This window comes from Argentina silus (genome assembly GCF_951799395.1).
Source record: "Argentina silus genome assembly, chromosome: 15".
Taxonomy (NCBI): domain Eukaryota; kingdom Metazoa; phylum Chordata; class Actinopteri; order Argentiniformes; family Argentinidae; genus Argentina; species Argentina silus.
This window is the reverse complement of record NC_139669.1, coordinates 15,622,255-15,639,758: the sequence shown is the minus strand read 5'-3', so window position 1 is coordinate 15,639,758 and position 17,504 is coordinate 15,622,255. Positions and strand designations below refer to the sequence as shown.

Genomic DNA, 17,504 nt, shown 5'->3' with positions numbered 1-17,504 from the left:
CCTCCATGTCTTTTCACACTACAATTAAAACAATGAGCACCAATATGGGTTAAGACTGCTTTACAGTAGTCCACTGGTCTGCCTATGCGTGTTATATTGGGAATTGACCCCGTCTGTATTTAAAGATGCTACCAACACTTCTCTGATCTTTATCACTTGTTGCTTCTGTATGTATGTGCAGTTCATTTCCTAACACACCCAAAGCTGATTCTCTCAATAGAGGAAGTAGCAACAAGTGTGACCCAAACCAGAACCCATTTTATTTCCATACATTACTGTTACGTTACTGTTGAATGCTGTATTCAAAGGGCTATGGAAAGACAGATGTTTGTAAGTTGCTTTGGATAAACGCGTCTGCTAAATGTCAAAAACATAAATGTAAAAATGATCCCCAGGGATACAGTAATTAAAACACAAACACAGTTATAGTGCAGGTATGCATTCACCATTTACACATCCAGATGGCAGGGGGAGACAGAATTTCACAACAATGTAAAAAAAAGTATTGATAAAAAACATTTATTAAAAAAGCTAGCAAGCCAACACCATACATATGTGTATTAAAAGTCAAGTAATTAGAAAAAGCACAGGCCAATTTAAAACAAATTGCAGTTTAAAAAAAAAGAATAAAGTCAAATTAAAGGCAAAAAGATATTGAGAAGAAATTCAAGGTGATAAAAAAAACAGAACATAACTGAAGGGTGTCAGAACCTTTTTCTGTGGTATTTTGTAAGGACATACAGTCAGTCGAAAAGCTCTCGTGTTCGAAAAGAATGTTATGAAGTGGAAGTCAATATCCAGTGTGTTGTAACAGTAATGGGTCTTCCTGGATAGTATGATGAAATAGGAGACCATATTTCTTCCCAATTATGGCACCAACTTGTCCAGGTTGCAGGTCTAGTTCCTGGTCTAGTTGCCTCTCTCACACAAAATTGCACTAGTCACAAAACTTGAGTAAAACATTTTGCGGGACGAAGCTCTTGGGGAAATATTGCAGTGTATGGGCTGTCTTGGCCTGTCCTGTTCAGATCTTTATCAGTAATCCCTCACAGGTTCTAGTATGAGATGTTGACCTTTCCTCTCTCTCCCCGAATTAGAGCAGTCTAATGTCTCTTGAGTTCTAATGTCTCTTGAGTTCCTTCAAAATCTGGCCTGCTGTAAATATCTGTAAATGTGAGATAGAATCAGTCATTTGATCACGCTTATATTATTATACATTGCATCAAGAAACCTGTACAGGGCAGTATGTATATCCATATTTAATTTTCTTCTAGTTTTGTTTTACTCAAAATACTCCATATTGTATGGATCAAAGATTGACCAATTTCAATCCGGTACATAGGTTTGATCCTCGTGATTTGTAAGCCTTTGACTACACCCTCATGAGGAGATCCAACTGAACTGTAGTTTTCATGATAGTTCTACCATGGGCATTACACCCAGTAGAGCTGTCTAGTATACTGTATGACTGAGGTGCTTTAGGGTGTGTATTATGACCTGGTTCCTGTGGCAGGGGCCTCCTCCTTCGCCTGTGAATGCAGCACCCTCCCACCACCAACACTACTAGGAGTAGCCCCACAGCTGACGCTCCTGCTGCTGACCCCAAGAGAAGCACCATGGGTTCTGGGTAAAGGAGAACATAATCAGATGGAGATATGTACAACAAAGCATGAGCTACTGGTAACACATACAACCTCTGTTGGTGCAGGACTCCTGATCCAGTATGAACCGCCGTTGCCAGGCAACCGTACCCACAGAGTACAGCGTTCCTCTACATCCGACACAGTACAACATCCACAAGCTCAGCAACCACTTCCTCATTTTTTTTTTTTTCTATGTACAATTTATTACTAAACTCAGAAATCACCATTTGCATATACCACTAAATGACTTTATGAATTATAAGCAACATATAGCAGCCTTATAGTGTAGAATTGTAATTTACTGGTTATAAAGTTTTACTTTATTTAAAAAAAAAATCGGGGGTGGTGGGGGGGGGTGGGGGTGGCACTGAGTATACTGCCATGTATGTCAAGTACATATTCACTAGTTTCCTAACACATCTTGTTTCAGTCTTACAGTATTTCCAACTTTTGAGGAAATGGTTACTACACCTAAGGAAGAAGTCACTAATGATTTAGTAACATTCCTGGTAGTTTATTAGGACTTGCATTCTTTATTTATATTTCATTTGTTTTCTATTTGTGTCTTATAGGTAAGCGTCAGACATGGATTAGAATATTTTGATAATATCACTTGCCTTCGATGTCCAGTTGTATTCTCCGGGTTCCAATAGACACTCCTTTGGAATCATAGACATCTAAGAAGTATTGCCCAGAGTCATTCCTCTCCACATTGGTTACTTTAAAGGTCCCATTGTTGATAAAGAACTGTGATCTGGCTTCCGTTGGTCCCTTGATTATTACGTTTTTTGCATTTCTTTTCAGAGTGAATATCAGTGTGAGACCACCAGACATTTCCTTTTTGAAAGAGAATTCATACCCACTAGCATTGGTCATCAGCTGGAGATACACAGTCCCACCCAGAGAGACAGAACATTGAGACGACTTTTGAGTAGCATTGCAGGTGGTCACCATGGCTGGGCATTGAGAGAGAAAGAGAGAGAAAGAGATAGAAAGGGAGAAACATGAGATAAACTTTATTATAACACTGTTCATGAGGCACACACATACAGTATAACGCATTATAAGTCAGTATAGGCATGTATATAGGCATGCCCTATTATGTCTTTATGATAAATCATATTATGTCTGTCAGTAAGAACAACTGACAGAAAATGGCTGCTAATAGCTCAGGATCATTATGAGATTGATATAAGACATCATAATGTAGTCATACATTCTCATAACACATCTTATAATGAGCTATGGACACACTATAACTATGCTCTAAGGAGTGTTACCAAAAGGCATAACCTTTCTGCCTTTAGATACTGTATATTTAGATGACAACGTGGGTATGGTATTAATAGTATTTTTTGTTATTTGTGCTATTATAATCACATGCAAGACTACGACCCCTAGAACTATACTTACCCACTGGACCATTCATGTTTTTATAATCAATACAACAAATGAGAAAATGTACAGAATAACAAGTTCAAATGTTTCTTACCATGAGACACTCCTGCTAACATCACTATGAGTCCAAGCAAAACCTCCATTTCTTGTCACACTTGTCACAGTCTTTTTATTCCAGTTTTTAAAAGATCAACCTAAATTATTGATGACTCATCGATGAAGCTCTGGTTAGTCTAGTCTTTACGCTTGCAGGGTGCTGCCCACAGCGTATGCCAAAAAAAGTAAAACGTTCAACACCTCTCAATTTCTTTATTTGGTCTGAGAGAGGAAGTGTTGGTGTGGTGACAAATAGTTTTCATGGTCAAGAACAAATAGCATTGTGTTGTAGTAGTACTGTAGTAGCAGTAGTAGGCCAAGTAGGGCAACTGAGGGGGTAAAATGTGTTACTGGGTGAAATGTCACTGCTACATGTACTTTAGCCCACCACCATGCACCATGGTGCTGTATGATGCTTTTAAACCTGCCCAGGGACTACCGATGTAAGCTTCTCAGACACATTTACATTGATGTGTAAACAGATACAATATGTTAATGTATGTGTACTGTCCCTCTGTACTGTCAATTCAATTACTAAATAAATAAATGCTGTTCATCCTCACTGCTGGCCAAGGGGTTCTCTTCTCTTCTGATATTCTGTATATGAGCTGTTAGGGATGTGAAAGTATGGTGCAATGAGTCCAAATCTGGTGTGTGTGTGTATGTGTTTGTGTGTGTGCGTGTGTGCGTGCGCGCCTGTGTGTGCAATTGTGTGTGTAATTGTGTGCCTAATTGTGTGTACATGTGAGTCTATTTACAGTTGCGTGTCATCAGTTTCATCATGGGGCAGTGTTTCTTCAATCTGATTGATGCAGGTCCTAATTCAAAACATTAGTTCCGAATGTCAACACTTATTTGGGTATGCTATCCAAGGAACCATTGCTATGTGTACATCTACTGCTATACCTTTAAATGTGCTGTATAATGATACAAATCTCAACAGTCATGATCTATAATGTAACATTTATTAAGGAAAAGCCTTGGATAAAAAATGGAAACACAATGAATATACAAATATCAATAAAAGCAAAAAAAACACGTCTACATTAAAATGATAGCCTACAGAGTAAATCCTCTCTCTATATGTGTCGCTATTTTTATTACAAAGTGCAGAAGATAGAGTAACCTACAGATGGAGTATAGCCTACAGAAGCATTGAAAACATAGTAAAAACATGACAGAAAACCATACAGTTTGCATGTATACATGTACATTGATCCACACTCCAGCAGCCTCATAATCTCATTGGATCTCGTCTCTCTCTTCTGATCCCTGGAGCGCCGTCACCTGGAGCGCCGTCACCTGGAGCGCCGTCACGGTTCTGGAGCGCCATCACCTGACCAGACTACAGCAATATCTCCGGTCTCTGCACCATTACCTGGGAGGAGGTGGGAAAGTAAGGGGGACAGACGGACAGACAGACCGACAGACAGACAGACAGAGAGAGAGAATGGAAGATAGAGAGAAAGGGAGGGGAGATCTATTCAACAAAGCTGCAGAAGAGGTGCTGTAAGTTTGAGGTGAAATTGCTCATGATTGGTTCCTGACCTTGTGCCTGTGGATGGCTTTTACTCTTGTAGAAACAGTATGTTCCCAGCCAGATTGCCGCAATGATAAGAACCTCAATAGACCACACCACAACAAACATGTTGACCTCTGGAACACACAAGAGATGGAGACATGAAAACATATTACTGGTGAGTGAGGCAATGAATGAATGCCTGATAAATGGTAGATAATCAAATAATTGAACTGATGATTCTAAGATCAAATTACCAGGACATGGTATGATTTCCAGGGTGCCGGTTTCACTGCTGACGTGGTTTTTAACTGTACAGGTGATATAACCCAGCACGTCTTTCTTCAGTGTGATGGTGCTTGTATCATTGCTGTGATGGACCTCAGTGTTGCTCAGTGTCTGTCCATCCAGAGTCCAGTTGTACTGGGGAGAGTCTCCGTCAGAGGAGCAGGACACCCTCATCTCTCCATGGGACAGACACTCAGGGGACAGAGTTGGAGAGGACACAGGAGCTGAGGGAACAAACAGATTAATACACAGCAGTATGCTTGTATTCTATAGAGTGCAAGTGAACTGTTATTATGGGTTCAACGAATGAGGACATTGTATCTAAATAGAGGCAAACCAAAGTATTACTCTGTTTGTGCTTATTAAAAAAAAATAAAGTGTTAATTGGGTTGTTTACCTTCAATTTCCAGTTGAACATGTCTTGTCTCCAAATAAACACCAGTTGAATAATAGATTTCTAGTTTGTATCTCCCTGAATCATTTTTCTCTGCATTGGTTATCTCAAAGGTCCCATTGTTCAAAAAGAACTGTGATCTGTCTTTACTTGGTCCAGACATGACTGTTCTTCCCAACTTAGATTTGAAAACCAGAGCATTTGTGGCATTGCACTTTAATGTTAGCTCATATCCAATGGGGTTAACTAGCACATGCATGTGCACAGATTCGCCAAGAGTACTGTAGCACTGGGACACTTGTTGTGTAGCGTCACAGGAGATATCCATGCCTAAAAATAAGGAGCGTAGAAACCCATTCATTGATTTGTGACTCAAGTTCATTATTTCTAAAGTTTATGACTGGTTGAATGAGTCAAATCAACCAACAGTTACTCACGAGGGCAAGTTGAGAGGTTCTCAGAAACGTCCTGGGAAGGGGCCGACCGATATTTGGTCCTACAGGTGAGAATGCCCTGGATGCCCCTCTTCAGTGTGACCGTGTCCATGCTGTTACTAAGGTTGGCCACCTTCTCAGTAAGTGTCTGTCCGTCTAGAGTCCAGCTGTACTGGGGAGAGTCTCCCTGGGAGGAGCAGGACACCCTCATCTCTCCATGGGACAGACACTCAGAGGACAGCCCTGGATCACAGAGGATAAACGTGTGTAGTGACAGCTCAACATAGCACAGGTGTCTCCCCATGTTTATCATACTGCAAAATGTCAACAAAAGCCTGTTAATGGACCTACTCTTTCCTATCCTATTAGATTCCATAATGCAAGTTATACCTGGTAGTTTTACAACAGAGAATATGTCTGCAATGGAAAGCAACAATATATAAGACTATATAGGTTTACTTGGACAGGTGGAGAGTTCCTGGCTGGTGGCTGCATTGCTGATGTGATTGTTCACTCTACAGGCCAGAGTTCCCAGCCTGCCTCTCTTCAGTGTGATGGTGTTCGTTTCAACACTCTGTCTCTGTCCATCCAGAGTCCAGCTGTACCAGGGAGAGTCTCCCTCAGAGGAACAGGACACCCTCATCTCTCCATGGTGCAGGCACTCAGAGGACAGGCTTGGAGAGGACACAGGAGCTTGGGGGAATGAGAGTGGACAATTGCGTTAAACAGCTTAAGTAAGTGGTAAGTAGAAATTAGGATATTTACTATTATATTTTATATAAGCAATGTATAAATCTATCTAATATTTAGATTAATTATTGTTATATAATACAGTATATGCTTAAACTAATGTGGCCCTCCACAATCTATGACATGGTGTGCCAATCTAGGACTTGACATCAACAAACACAGCCAGTTAGACTTCTAACTGCCCTGTCATCCATTCAGTGCACCAACACTGGAGCACCGCAAGGGCGTGTATGGCCCTGTTGGATTCACATAATCCAACTGTCTGGGTCTGAACCGAAAATATAATGTAATTGTAAACAAAAACTGTATAACTTCAAATCATGGTTAAAACTATATTTTATTTTATCTCATGGAGGGTCAGTCATATAGTACATCTTTAGCTCTGCTATTAATTTTATAGTGGTTACATTTCTCCAGCTCCATCCCTCAGCTGTTTACCCCAAAAAAGTGGCAGGGTAACCGCTTTGTTGTTGTTTGAATCCCAGATTTGCCCTTTAAGCCATGGCCTTTCGCAGTATCGCAGTAATTTACCTTGAATGAACAGTTGCACTCTTTTTGTCCACTGGTGCAATCCATCTCTAAACATTTCTAAAGCATATTCACCAGAATCACTCCTCTTTGTGTTAGCTATCCTAAATATCCCGTTGTTGATAAAGAAACTTGATCTGGAATTAATCAGTCCTTTGTTCATCGTGTTATTTTCCACAGTGAGTATCTTTGTATTATCTTTTTTTAATATGTAACTGCTGGTGTCGATCCTCAGCTGAAGATCCACAGTTCCTCCAAGAGCTCCGTAACACAGAGTTGAGTAACTCACATCACATGAGGTTACCATCCCTTATAATCAAGACAAATAGACAGAGACATATGTGATTATTACTGACTATAAACTATGTTAAATTATTAAAATATCTTGTTTTAAGGATGGCAATACACTCCCATCGCAACATTATGACCAAACCTAATTTGGCAACAGGACAACATTTGAGACATCTCAAAGGAAGAAAGAGTAGTAGAAACACTGTCTACTGCACCATTTCAACACTGTCTCTATCATCAGAAGTCAAGATTGCTAGTAATTGATATTGCATTTATTCATAATAATAGTGTAATTTTCTTTCATGAAAAATATTCTTTAAGCGCATTCGGTAAGCACATTAGTATGCTACGCCACTAAGCACCCTCAAAATATTCCCTTTTGACCACAGAATATGTCCACAAAGGAGGGATACATCTGAAGAAGACACTTACCATGAGATATGCCTAGTATCAACAACAGTCCAAACACAGCCTCCATGTCTCTTCACAACGCAGGTATCGATTTTAAAACATACTTTGATTAAGTTCTCTCAGATAAACTAATTTGTTTTGTTGTTGCAACTCAGTCAGTCACTGTTCGAAATCATGAGAGAAAGGGTTCGAAGAAAGAAGATCTTATAAATACAATGCTAAAATGAGGAGGCTGAGAAAAAAAAAGGTGTTAGTCACGGACCTCAACAGGTTTCCTCTTTCCTGGAACCTAATCTTCTAAGAAGACAGACTTCAAATACATTTACTGTGTTCTACAAATACTAATCTACTAAACTAAATTCCTAACCTCATTTTTTATTTATTCTAAACATGACATCAGTCAAGGCCCTATCATGATAACGCATAGACTCTGATCCTCCATTTACTAAATTAGAAGAGATTCTCCAAGATGTTTTGACACCTTACATTAATATGAGTGGAAATGAAGTCCACTTCTAGCTAACTTCACACAAAAGACTATTATCCTGTCAGTCAATTTTCTTCAACATGACACACTCACATGGACATACAGTGTACCCCAGAAAATAGGGTCATTCTTTGCTGTCATTATCTGTTCTGCCACTTTGAGCCACGTTATAAAATTAAAAAAAAACCTGTCTCTTTATCCACCTTTCTTGTATCATTTGTTTCGGTCATGATGTTATTCTGTCAGTGATACAGTATCTCTGTAATGAGTTCTTAGTGTATGAGAAGCTGGTGACATGGCTAAATCCACTCTGCTTTCACCAGCTGCCATTAACCAGCCCTTTAAGCCTCTTTACCTCAAAGCTTTCATACTTCAAAACACTCACCGAGGGAACATGGTGACATGACTCGACTACAGATCTAGAAGGCAAAAAGGAAGAGAAATGTGGAGAAGTGAAGCACACAACTCATGTACAGTGTTATGCCCAGTTTGGTTGTGAATCATGATGAGTGCAAGGACCGATATCAAAGAAGATGATAGACTTTAAATACATTTACTCGGTTGCACGAATACATCTGCTAATTTACTAAACTCAAGACAGTTGTCAAAAGCAACATGCTCTAAGAGTATCACGTATGTTTCCCCTTATGTTTCCCCTTACTAAAAACCACACATCACGTGCTTCCATGTTCACCCCACACTGTCCACCAATAACATGGGCCACAGTCAGCAGTGTATCTTTTTTAATTTCTATAAAGAGGTGGGTGAAGGAGAGAGAGAGGGAGACAGAGGGGTGGGTGATGTCAGTTAGTCTGTTGGTCAGGGGGTCATGTGAGGACAGCAGAGGTACACAGCACAGACTTTTTCACTTATTCACATTTACTTTAAAATCCTTCAAATGTTCTCCAATAAGAAGAAAAACAGTATATCTCCAACATGTCACATGTCTTTTGCATGGGGCAGCTTACACACAAAAAAACTATCCTACAGTATACTGTATAAAAATTAAGAATCAACAAATTATTTGATTATGTCTACTTGATTTAATACTGAATCCAGATTCTCATAGCGGGAACATGAATACAGCAAGAGCTACTGTCACTGGAGATGTGGGAGGGAACAAATACTTCAAACTGTTTCTAGCTCTTCCCATAGCAATTTCATTGTCATCCTAATTCTGATCAGAAATCAGATAACAACTGCTTGCAAAGACATACAAACAGAAGCAAAGGGTTTGTACAGTGTAAACAAAGTAATTGACAAACACAAAGTCAAGGTCTACAGTCAAGTCCACCCTATATTCTATTGGACATGATCCTAGTGTTAAGTCTCCTGAAAAAAGATTTTGTTTTGGACAGATTGTACTTCTTCTTTCCATCCTTGCTCTTCTTGTGGTAGACACTGTCCCAGTTATCCTCCTCCTCATCTCCCGCCCAGGGTCCCCACGCCCCCCCGTTTAGGTCTGGGTCGGCTCGTGGGTCCTCTGAGGGGTACCTCACAGGGACGGAGGTGCGGTTATAGTACACCAACCGTGCCAGCAGCTCTTTGACCACGTCTGGTCGCTGCTCGGCCAGGTCGTAACGTTCGTAGGGGTCCCCTGAGATGTTGAAGAGCCACACTGACTTCTGCGGCTCCGTGTGGCGTTCCAGGTTCCACCAGCCGGCTGGAAAACCGGGAAGCATCTGCGGCGGGGTCCAGTCTCCGTATCCCGGATCCCCCGTCAGGAGCTTCCAGTCTCCAGCTCGGATGGAGGCCTGGATAGCTGTGTTCCAAATCCCGTATCCACTCTGCAAGGAGCCGCTCCGGGCCGGGTTGTAAAGGGGGTCAATGTTGTGGAGGATCTCCAGTCGTGGGGACTCTTTCCCCTCACTAATGGCCCCCCACACATCGTAGCCATCCAGCCCCTCTGTCAGAGACATGTTCCCCCCCGCCAGCCCCAACAGTGTGGGGTACCAGTCAGTGATGTGGACCAGTGCCTTACTCACCCGCCTCTTCTTCCTCAGCAGGGGGCTGTGCACGAACCCCAGCCCCCTCACGCCCCCCTCCCAGTAGGTGCCCTTGCGCCCCCTCAGGGGCCAGTTGCTGCCTCCAGAGAAAGGCTGGCCACCGTTGTCAGTGGAGAAGATGACGACGCTGTTCTGGTAGTAACCGTACTTGCGGAGGGCGTAGGTCACGTTCCGCACCGCCTCGTCCACCGCCGACACCATGGCAGCGTATTTCCGGCGCGCCACGTTGCCCAGCCCGCGGTACGGGTAGATGTACTCCCGCGGGGACTGCAGGGGTGTGTGCACCGCCTGGAAGGACAGGTAGATGAATAGGGGCTGTGCTTGGGGATCGTGGGCAGCTAGGATCTTGCGCACCCTCTGCGTGTACAAATGGGTGGAGTATTTTCCCTCCTGACCCCAGGCCACCGTCTCCCCCTCGTGGAGGTCAAACCCACACATCCCCGGGCCGTCGCAGGACTTGTAGGTGTAGTAGTCCACACTGCCTGTAAGCGAGCCGAAGTAGGAGTCGAAGCCGCGTCGCGTAGGCAGGCACTCCTTCTTGTAGAAGCCCAGGTGCCACTTGCCCACCATGTGGGTGGAGTAGCCGGCCTCCTGCAGCCTCTGGGGCAGGGTGACCTGGTTGAAGGGCAGGCAGTTGGGCTGCCGGGGGCGGATGATAGAGTGCTGCAGGCCTGTGTGGATCTGGTACCTATAGGCAATAAGGCAGTCAAATACATAGGATATGGTCAATTTAAATGCAACTTTGGTTGATAAACAAAGAATGTAATCAGTGATCAATAATCAATCATCAAAGTAGCTCAACCATTAACTAAATGAATGGATAGAGAGTATTCACAATTATATTATTCACATATTGATTAATATGGTTACTGATGAATAATTCAGCAAATGAGTTACATTATGGAAAATGTGCCTCTGGGGTTGCTCTAAGGTCAAAAGGGGTCCCCTAAATAGTCAGAAATAATGTCCAGAAATGGCCTCATTGGAGAAAAAGGGGAAAACCTCCCCATGCCAATGAGCAAATAAGCTTCTTTTTTTTTTTTTGTAAGCCTAACACTAAGGATTGTTAAGGATTGGTTGAATTAATAAAGAAATTAATTGGTATTATTATCATATGGGTATGATAAACCATGTGTTGATCAAATAGCCATTCTGAGTAGTCTTATCAAATCGTAATGACTAGATGGGTAGATGGATGGATGGCAGGCCTATAGATTAAAATACACATTAAAGAATGACAATAGGCTAATGCGAAATAAAACTAATATCGATGAGTGAATGATGAATTAACATAAATGTAACTCTCTACATTGGATCTGACAGTAGATCCTAATCCTAACTTGAATGTGCAGATAGATGCGCATACCTGCCGGTGATGAGCTGACTGCGAGACGGGGTGCAGATGGGCTGGATGTAGTAATTCTCTAACTTCACCCCATCCGCAGCCAGTTTATCCAGCGTAGGCGTGCGGATGTCGGAGCTGTGGTAGCCGATGTCGTTGAAACCTTGGTCGTCAGTCATGATGAAGATGATGTGAGGGGGATGCGGTACCGGCGACCTGTCTCCAAAGTTCTGACCCGGCTCGTTCTCCACCTGATTCGGACTCATCCAGTCCCACGATAGGTAGCCGAGACTGAGCAAACTGACCACGGAGAATCCGGTTAGAGCTGACACTGCCATAATCTAACTGTGCGCCGTTGTGTCTATCTATAACTGAAAATATACCACTAATTCATTATGCAATGTATTCAATAAGAAAGGCATGACGCAAATACCTGTTATCCCTGATGAGAAAATACATAGCCTAAAAATTCTATGACATCAATGTCCATTTAATGGCGCATGGTCTCTCGACCTCTCCTCTTAGTGTGTCTGGTAGAATCTCGCGCGTAGCCTTTTGTTCAACGACCTACATCCTCCTTGCTGACGTCTCTGAAATGTCCAAAAACTTCTTTAAGAACATTTCTCTTTCCCCCGAGGCCGTATTAACCCCGCCCGACTGACTTATTCTAGAGCCTCTAAACCCCCCCCCCCCACACACACACACACAAGCACACACACACCTCTTGCCTGCTGGCTCTGGCATGTGTCCAGCTCAGTGATTAAAATAATACTGTAGTAGGACTCTGGACATCTGGGTGTCCTACAAGACGTTCAGGCCTTAGCAACACTCCACGGGGGGATATTTTCATCAAAGCAGTGAACTCTATACTCTGATAGAACTGAACTGTTTAGATCTAATATAATATACTATACTTTACTATTTCATGGGCACTTCCAATATGTTGTATAGACCATATAAGTGTACTTTTAATAGGCCTAGTCCATGTTAATTCACAATGTGCAGTAGGCCTAGTACAAATAATAAAATGGTTGTATTCTGCAAATCCAATGTTATGGTCCAAATGTAACCCTGATATTTTCTATGAATTATAGACCTGTACAGAGAACCCTGGTAAGAATCCCCAACTTAGAAAAACATGGCGTGGGGGAGGGTGTTCAGGGGAGCTATGGGGCCCCTATAGACACAATCAGAGACAGTGTTCCCCACTCCACTCACAAACCCTCTTTCATTCTTCCTGCTGTTTTACGAGAGCTGTAGACCCCAGGAGAAAGAGCAGACTCACAGATCCAGAGTCCATACAGCAGCCCTGATAACATCTCCAACCAGGCGTCAATGAGCCACTTACATATCACAGACCTGGCAGGAAAACACGATGACTGGAGCTGCTCAGTCACAGATCCTATACGGCTAAAAGGATTTGTACAGTTCTGGAGCTACCTCGACTTAGAGAGGGACTGCAGAGCTCACAGATAACATGGTAGTGGAAGCAGAGTCGGGTCGAAGCTTACAGTACAACACGTTTAAATGAGCTACTTTTGTCTTTATAATTTGTGATATGTTGTTTTCAAACACCAGACAACATGAAACATGAAGGCCACAGGTTGACGAGGTCATACGGCAAAAAAAAAAAGATATGTTGTATGCAAGAAAAAAACAGTTGGACAAGATTCTGTAAAGTAAAACCGCACATGCACACCTTGCAGATGTTGATAGTGATTTGAGGCAGAGACGTGGGTATGGAGGCCGCTCGTGAGCCAAAAGAAGTGTGAGACCCCTTATAGGGCATGAAATAGAGGCAGGGGAAGTTTACTTAGCAGCAAAGGCATGTTTCTTGGGAGTCCAGGCTGGTCTGGTCTGAGAGTGAGTTTATATTAAGGCAGGTCAGGACGGGAAAGAGAGAAAAAATGCGAGAGGTGCACCTGAGGTTTACGCTTCCTTGTTTATTTATTTAGCTTTCCTAGAGGGTGAGGCTTGGGCATCTGGTAGAGCGAGGGTCGTAGCAAACCACTCCAAAACCAGGGGCCTATTCTGCAATAAGGAATCAGGAGGTCAAGAGAGGACACTGATCTACACAACTAGACTATACTTATATTTCACCATGACTGGAAATTGAAGTTAGTTCACTGAAGTTGTTGAAGTTGTTGTTCAGATAGACAGAGAGAGCAACAGAGACAGATAGAGAAAGAGATGGCGTGAAGTGTGTGTGTGTGTGTGTGTGTGTGTGTGTGTGTGTGTGTGTGTGTGTGTGTGTGTGTGTCTTTATGGAATCACCATGGACGGTAAGATGTGGAGGGTGACAGGATGAAATGCCAGGAAAATAATACGCCTCACATGCTGGAAAAGTCTTTCAGGAGTACAGTATGTCTGTTAGCCATCCTAAAGACGAGTGACTCATCTGTTTACTCTTGGCCAGAGGTAGACTTGTGGAATGCTGCAACGCTTGGAGGGTCAACAACAACATCACCAGAATCAACATCACATACACACACACACATACACACACACACACACGCACACGCACACACATATATACACACACACACACACACACACACACACACACACACACACACACAGACACTCAAACACAACCAGAGACAACTGATACCCGCTGAATATAGATGAGGAGGAGGAGATGTCAATGGGTTGACAGTGATGCATCACAAAGGCTAATTCCATCACAGACCCTAACTTTGCCAACAATACTCCCACCTAGAATACCAACATTTTTGTGAAACCAAGAGCATGTTTGATGATTGTATTTAAAGACACAAATGCCCAACAATACACCCTGAATGCAACCACTCTCGACCCCAAAAGGTTGAATAAATAGAATCACTGGTTTCATCAAGATATTTTCATCTATTTGTTTGTTATAATTTTATCTTGGTGATTTCAGTAATTACACATTGTCAAAATGAACTATAAGCAAAACAAGAACTATAAGCAAAACACACACATTTATAAATTATACTTGCAAACAGGTCAGCACCAGAAATAGCATGATTGATTTCTGTGGTGGTTGTGGAAGGTATACAGCATCTTGCCAGGTTAAAAAAGGATGTCAGATTGCTTTAATTTACCAGTGTGGTTGAACTGGAGGTGAATCAGTGTATGTCATATAGCAGATCACATTCTTAGACTCTTAATGGGTGCAGAAACCCGGAGCACGGAATACATTATGCATGTATTACAGTATGATTTATTTAGGTTCTGACTTATTCACCTCAAGTCTGTCTGGGTCTATACGGTCGGCAGACCAGTTTGATCAATGTGTCATGCAACAATACAGGGTTTTGGATATCAGTCATAAAACTATTTGCGTTCTATATAGAAGGTAAAAGCAACATTTTATTGTTTTCAATGGGATATTGAGGATTAATGTGGTGTCTATAAAGATGAAAGGAGTTATATCACTTGACATTAAAAAAGGTTATTGACGTCTTAAACTTCAATGGCTTTGTTTTCATTTCTTTGTTTATTGCAACTTATTGGCACAATGGCTTGTGTATTTCTGGAGTCAATGAGTAGGATCCTTTACATGTTGGGAAATTAAACATCATTAAAGTAATTTCCTATTGCTACTCTTTGATTAAAAAGTGATATAAAAGCTGTATGTGAGCCTGTTTCATTAAAGGAGAACTCATAAATGACGAGTAGAGAGGCTCAAACACTTCATTAAAGCTACTACCGTTTAGGCAGAGCTTGCTCCCAGTAAACATACTACACTGACATATGATTCACCTCTACATTTTTTACCTGCTTACATTTTATTTAAAGAGAAAATAAGGGCCAAAACATGGCCCAGTGTGGGTTTGATTTTCAAAGAGAACAGAAGGAGCCGTTTGTGTATGGCTGACTCATCAAAGATCCTCAGTTTACTGAAACGCATCTCATACACCCCCCGACCACCCCCCCACCCCCTCCATCTTGCTCCATCACTTTCCTACTCTACCAGGTTCTAGCCTTCATTTCTTTACCTTCTCAGAAAACGAGGGGACATGAAAGGAGTAATTAGATGAAACGGCAGTTGAGAGCAGTGCTGCTCTGTGTTGGTCGGCACCAGATGTTGAGTTTGGCTGAGGAAGAGGCGCTGTTATTGAATATGGCTGCTCCCTCGCCACGAACACTAGCCCCTTTCTAATCAACGCAGGACTGCCAGTAAACCTGCACATTGCTCTCTCTCTCTCTTACTCTCTCTTTCTGTCTCTCTCTCTCTCTCTCTTTCTCCTTTTCTCTTTCTCTCTCTCCTTTTTGCTGAACGTTCTGTGATAACTGCAAACAGAGGTTTTGCACCTCTCTAACCTTCAGCCTGGATATTGGATATCAGTCCCTTCTCCATTCTTATTTCCATCCAACAAAACCTTCTGTCAATCAAATAATCATAAGGGTCCTGGCAGACACCATGGAATGGAGATAAGCCAGAGATGTATTTTCAAATGTTGGGTGAGAATGGATTCAAGATTCAAGGGTGTAATTAGGTTCAATGAAAGGGACATGAATTGCTCTCTCTCTCTCTCTCTCTCTCACACCATGGTCTCCAAGAGGGACGTCTCAGGTAAGGCAGGTTTGGCCTCAGTGCCTGAGGGTGTGTTTGAGTTGGCTGCATGGAGGAGCGGTTCTCCACAGAGCACCTGGACCAGACACAACAGTTTATCGGGAACCCTGAACAGGCATCTGGATGGACATCTCAAGAGGGTCGGGGACTGCTTGAACATTCTACTTATGAATTGTTTATCTGTTGTGTAGTATGTAAACATAATCAATAAATCAGTCACCTGATCATAAACAACACTTAAAGACTCTACTGCGGACAGAGTATGACATACAGTATTAGTCCCAGTAATAACAAACCTGGGACTGGCTGCAGTTAATTACCTGTAAAAAAGCAGTAGCGGAGGGATTTGAGTGGCTGGACTCGTGGAATGTGACTTTATGTCAATTTATTTCCTGTGAAACAGACCGCCATTTACGAGCGTAACCTGAATAAACAGCTCAGTCCTCGGCCTGTTTCATACAATCACAATGAGTAGGAACGACCGCTTGCTTGGTTTCGTGTCTACTACTCAGGAACTATGTGTGGGTGTGTTTCAGCACAAGGCACTCTCACACGCATAGACACACACTCTCTCACACACGCACACGCACACGCACACACACACATGCACAAATACATCCTGGTCACAAGAAAAGAACAAATAAAGGGTTGTTTTACTCAGGGAGGTGATGATTGGAGAAAAATTAGCAGAGGAAATATTCAATTTCTCCCATTTGGTCTAACTCATCAACACCATGAGAATGGAAGCTGAGTCTGCTTTCCAGCTAATCAGAACCAACTTGCTTTGCCAAGGCAGCAGTGTGTGTGTGTGTGTGTGTGTGTGTGTGTGTGTGTGTGTGTGTGTGTGTGTGTGTGTGTGTGTGTGTGTGTTTGTGTGTGTGTGTGTGTGTGTGTGTATGTGGAGGAGAGGACTGGGGACGTGGTGAAATCAAGCTTGGTGAGCCCCACTGGAAGGGTTGACGTTGAGATTGGAATACACACTGCTTTTCTTTCCTGGTTTTGCCCCCATGAATGGGGCTCTTTCAGTGCCCTGCTCCCATTAACCCCTTGCTTACCCAATATTCTCCCCCAGGTTGACCAAAGATAAATGCTCCACCACCACCTCCACCTCCCTTAGCCTTTAGATCCACTTCCAGGCGGTCTGTTGTAAGCAACACCCTTTAGGGCCTGCACCACACAATGTTTCATCCCAACCCCAAACACCATCCCACCCCCCACCTTCCACCCCCATGCAGTACACCCAACGCCCAAACCCTTATCCAAACACACCTGTTCCCATCAGATTCAACCACACTGGCAGATTTTGAAACAATTTTAATTTGTCTATTTGATTTGTCTCAGGATGGTTTTTGGAGC

The 17,504-nt window shown here is 42.5% G+C and overlaps 1 protein-coding gene across 1 annotated transcript; it reads right to left on the bottom strand.

Annotated features, from left to right (window-relative positions):
- Nucleotides 1–9,523: 9,523 nt before the first annotated feature.
- On the bottom strand, nt 9,524–11,925 carry LOC310815925 (arylsulfatase I-like; the record flags this gene model as incomplete). Its single annotated transcript, XM_083685884.1, has 2 exons — nt 9,524–10,933; nt 11,612–11,925. The coding sequence occupies 2 exons, from the start codon at nt 11,923–11,925 to the stop codon at nt 9,535–9,537; spliced, it is 1,713 nt and encodes a 570-aa protein (XP_083542010.1). The 3' UTR covers nt 9,524–9,534.
- Nucleotides 11,926–17,504: the final 5,579 nt, after the last annotated feature.